Source organism: Phaethon lepturus, unplaced genomic scaffold (assembly GCF_000687285.1).
Source record: "Phaethon lepturus isolate BGI_N335 unplaced genomic scaffold, ASM68728v1 scaffold35209, whole genome shotgun sequence".
NCBI lineage: Eukaryota > Metazoa > Chordata > Aves > Phaethontiformes > Phaethontidae > Phaethon > Phaethon lepturus.
In genome coordinates, this window is record NW_010564659.1 from 2,895 (window position 1) to 7,466 (window position 4,572).

The window sequence follows — 4,572 nt, forward strand, 5'->3', positions numbered from 1 at the left end:
CTCCGGAGTCCCCGCTTTGGCTGGTGTTCGTTATCCGGTCTCCGTACGCCCTCAGCTGGTCAAAGAAAATGCTAGAAAAGGGAAGAAAAATACTTCATAGCGTTTTGCCGTTGCATCTCACAGCACCCATGGGTGTACAGATGTTGGCCGGACCCACAGTACACGGGAACTGGGCCCGTTCCCTGGGCAGGGCATGCGGGTACCCAGGGGATGCTGGTACCCGGGGGGATGCTGGTACCCAGGGGGATGCCCTGAAAGCATCACTGGATTTCTCCCTGGGCAGACCTCTGCTCCCGGAATGGGATGCTCAGTGCGATGCTGAACACCTAAACACATGCACAGTGAGTCCAAGAGGGTGAAACCCCTAAAAATTAAAGCATCCAGGAGACAGCCTGGAGCACAAAGTGTGGAGCGGCCACGCTGAAGACAAACCTACTCCGTTGAACTGTGAGCACTGTTACTTCACCAGCAAAATTCAGGAGCGTGAGCCACAGCACATCGCCGCAGCCGTGTGATTCACGTTTGGTATGCGCATGATGTTTGCTACAGGACTTTTCCTCTTCGGGCAGGTGTAGAGTTTCCCAGTTGAAGGCACAGTGACACCAAGGCTGATTTTTGCTCCTGCTGCTCATGGGCTGCCCCTGGTGAGAGAAAAGGAAGTGAATGGTGACGAGGTCCCAGCAGGACAGACATGGACCTGTTAGAGCATGTTCGGAGGAGCCCAGGAAAATGCTCAGGGGGCTGGAACAGCTCGGCTGGGAGAGCTGGGGGGGCTCAGCCTGGAGCAGAGAAGGCTCCGGGGAGACCTTCCTGCAGCTGCCGGGGCTGAAGGGGGCTGATAAGAAAGATGAGGATGGACTTCTTAGCAGGGCCTGTTGGGATAGGACAAGGGGTGATGGTTTTAGACTAAAAGAGGGGAGATTTAGACTAGGTCTAAGGAAGAAATGTTTCCCAGTGAGGGTGGTGAACCCCTGTCCCAGGTTGCCCAGAGAGGTGGTCGATGCCCCATCCCTGGAAACATCCCAGGTCAGTCTGGATGGGGCTCTGAGCAACCTGCTCAAGTTGAAGTTGTCTGTGCTCACTGCAGCGGGGTTGGACTGCATGATCTTTGAAGGTCCTTTCCAACCCAACTCATGCCATGAATCTGATCCAGTGTTTCGTTAATGATTTCATTAACATTGCGTGCAGCGGGATGTAAGCACCTCACTGTTCGAAGTCGGCAGTGCCTGCCTACGTATCCTCTCTTGGGGGAGAGGTTTGGGTTGAAGAAGTGCCTGGTTTCAGGTAGCACCTCTGTGGTACCACAGCCCCTGAAACAGATGCTCCAAGAAGACACACAGAGTTGCCAATATACCCCCCAGCCACTGGAGGGTCATCAGACCTCAACCAAGTCTGCACAGTCCCAAAATAATCCTCCCCCTTGCGTCCCCTGGCTTTTAATGTGTCTTTCACTGAAGAGCCCGTCTGCATCTCCCATCCAGCCGGTACCAAGTTGTCTCTGTACCAGCAGTGTTGCAATTTGGGGCTCCTTGTGCTTTTCTGGGGGGACTCTTCCACCTTCAGCCGAGGCTCTGGACAGCCCATGGTCTGTGACCCTGTAAGGGCAGGACTTGGGCCCCCCTTCCCTGAGCGCTGGGGTTATTTTTTGTAGAGAATCAGATCCCAAAAGAGGATTTCTGCCCAAGAAAACAAGCCCACACAGATGCAGGGTGAGGAGATAGGGGTTTTTTAGCAGCAGCAGGTCCATCCAGGTTTCACAGACCACACTAAACACCATCAGGCATCAAACCCTGGAGAAACAGCTCCCTTGCCAGCGTAATGAGCAGCAGAGGGGGTTTTGCTAACACTGAGTTTCACAGGCATAGAAGGAAGATGAAATCAAGCAGCAGACTAGTTAGAGAGACCTTTTTTTTTGAGCTTGACAGGATTAAGTCAACGCAGAGTTAATAAAATGGCTCAGAGATGGAAGAACAGGAGTCCAGGAGGGCGTGTGTGGTGCCTTGTTGAAGACAGTGCTTAACCCAGGATCTCTCCTCCCACCCAAAAAGTTTATCCACTTTTGAAGATACAGCAGAAGACCCAGACCTGACACAAAACTTCTAATGACTGTAGATTCAGGTAGACAAGATCTGAAACAAGGGATCGAGGCAGAAGACGGCTGCAGGAAGGTTGCTGTCACTGAGCGCAGAGACACCCGAGCATTTCAAGGGCACGCAGGGGATGCCACTGCACTGCAAAGAAGCTCTCCTGCATCAACACACACTGCAGATCAGCTGCTTTCGAGACGTGCAAGTCTATAAGCGCCTGTGCCTCCTAGAACCTGATGAAAAAGTGTGGATAAAAACGTACAAATAATTAAAAGAACAAGGCAGGAGGGGCTGAAGCCCCAGATCCAGGCTTGGGCTCAGAACCTGCAAACAGGAGCATGGCATGAGCTCAGGACTGCTCTAACCCGTGTTAGGTGTACGTGAGCTGGTGACTGCAGCCAGGCACCCAAATATTCACATCTCCTCCTGGCCATCTACCCCTCCTGGTGATTTATTGCCTTTGGGCAAAAAACACAGGGACAGGCTTTGTTCCACGTCTTAATGCACAAATGATCCCAGAACTGCAGGAAAGCCTGGACAAGCCACTGGTGAGACGGGGGATGAAGAGTCAGGGCTCTGGGGTGACAGCCACCACCTCCGGCCCTGGGAATGGCTCTTTTGCCCTTTGGTGACTTGCTCAGGTGCTGAGCACACAGCTCCTGTGGGGCAAAGTGGACGGACATGGGGACACTCAGCTCTAAACCTACTGCTGACTTCTTTGAGACCTTCTGGTGTGGCTTTCTGACCTGGCCTCGCGTGCCTCAGTACCTCCTTGGCTCACACACACTTCTGCATAGGAAAACTTTAAGCATTCCGTGCCCATTCCCTCTGCTCCCCCATCCCCAGCAGCTGAGAAATCCCCTCTCCTGCCGGCAGGTCCCTGGGAGGGTGCAATGGCTACAGCACAGTGAAGCAGTAACTGCCCCCCATCCCCATCGGGGCACTACGAGTACTTGTAAGGCACTCAGAGGTCTTCTCTTGAAAGCTGCACAGCACCCAGGACTCAAACAAGGTCACCAAACATGCTGGAGGCACCCAAGACGCAGCTCGGGGAACAGAAGCAGAAAGCAAAGCGTGAAGGCTGAGGGTCTAGGCAAGAGTAACTCAGATGTCGTAGAAATCCACGTGGGCGCCGGAGCAGAAGGTGTCCTCCTCCAGGAGATTCACCAGCTTCTGGGCTGACACGGTGCAGTCTATCAGCTGCCCGCTCTCCTGCAGGCTTTGGAAATACTGACGCATCTCAGGGTCTCCGGTCTTAGTCCGGGCCAAGAGCTGCATGTCCGTGTCCAGAGGACCTGGGGAAAGAGCAACAAAAAAGAAATCACGTAAGTAGAAAGCAAAATTTGGGGTTCATTTTCCCTCTGCACCTGGCTCAGCTGCAAGAATCTGTTATCCACAAAGCCAGGAGAAAATTAATAGCAATGAGCTCCACTCCTCACCCGGGGCGTAGTTGAGCACACGGACATCAGGCTCCTCGAGCGCCAGCACCTGGAACATCATGTCCCGGGAAGCCTTCCCGCTGCAGTACAGCGCCCAGTTCTTGAAGGGCTTCACAGCACAGAGCGAGGAGATGTTCACCACCGTCTTGCTTGAGCCGGGCCGCTTCCCGAAGGCTTGCAGGGCCGTAGAGGTGAGGCAAAGCGCCGAGGTGACGTTGAAGGCAAAATAGCTGTTGATCTCATCTGGGTCAGTGAGATCGAGGAAGGATCGGGAGACGTCTCCCAGGGAGCCTAGGAAGGAAGGACAGATGAGTTAAGAGTAGGTTCAACAAGGTTAAGAGGGGTTCAACAACACAGCAGATCCCCTTCACTCCTACATTCCCCTGTGCAACACTCTGTTGCAGACTGAAGCGAGCAGCTTTGCTGGCCCAACATCCAGCAGGGTCTCACAGCAGAGCGAGGGGCTCAGCACAGCCCGGCTCTGCTCATCGCTGCCGGTTCAGCGGTGACGGGGGACACGGACCTGCCCTGCCAAAACAAAGAGCTCCCAACCTCCAGCCTGACGTACAATGTCCCTGCGGGTCACCACACGCTCCCCTGCACGTCCCTCCGTCGGAACAGAGTCGGTCAAAGACCTAACCCCTGTAGCACCTATTACCTGCCAGAACGCATGGTCTTATTTATAGTGATAACGGGTGAAAAAAGGCACTAAAGCCAACAGGCATTAAAGATTGCAAGCGAAGCACCCTCAAGGCAGGGCTAGACGCGTGTCCGGAAGTTTGTACTTGGGGAGCGGAGCGGCAGGAGTGTGCAGGAGGGTGGCCAGCTGGTCCTAGGCCATGAGTAAGGGGTAAAACCTTGCAAGCAGCAAAGCACTGTGGGCCCGGCAGCAAACCGTCCCTGCTCTGCTCCCCAAATTCACTTCTTTAATAAAATAGGAAGTGATATATAAAATATATTTTTATATACATAAAAAATAAGAAGAGGACAGGGAGAAATCAGGTGAAATCCCTGCTGCTCCTTCGGTTATTTACTCGGTTGGGTTA

The 4,572-nt window shown here is 53.5% G+C and overlaps 1 protein-coding gene across 1 annotated transcript; it reads right to left on the reverse strand.

Moving 5' to 3' along the window:
* Positions 1-3,191: 3,191 nt before the first annotated feature.
* On the reverse strand, positions 3,192-3,817 carry SPR (sepiapterin reductase (7,8-dihydrobiopterin:NADP+ oxidoreductase); the record flags this gene model as incomplete). The annotated part of the gene is made up of 2 exons (XM_010294938.1): positions 3,192-3,382; positions 3,527-3,817. Coding segments are annotated over 2 exons (482 nt in total), but the record flags the coding sequence as incomplete, so codon positions are not given.
* Between the last annotated feature and the right edge of the window lie 755 nt (positions 3,818-4,572).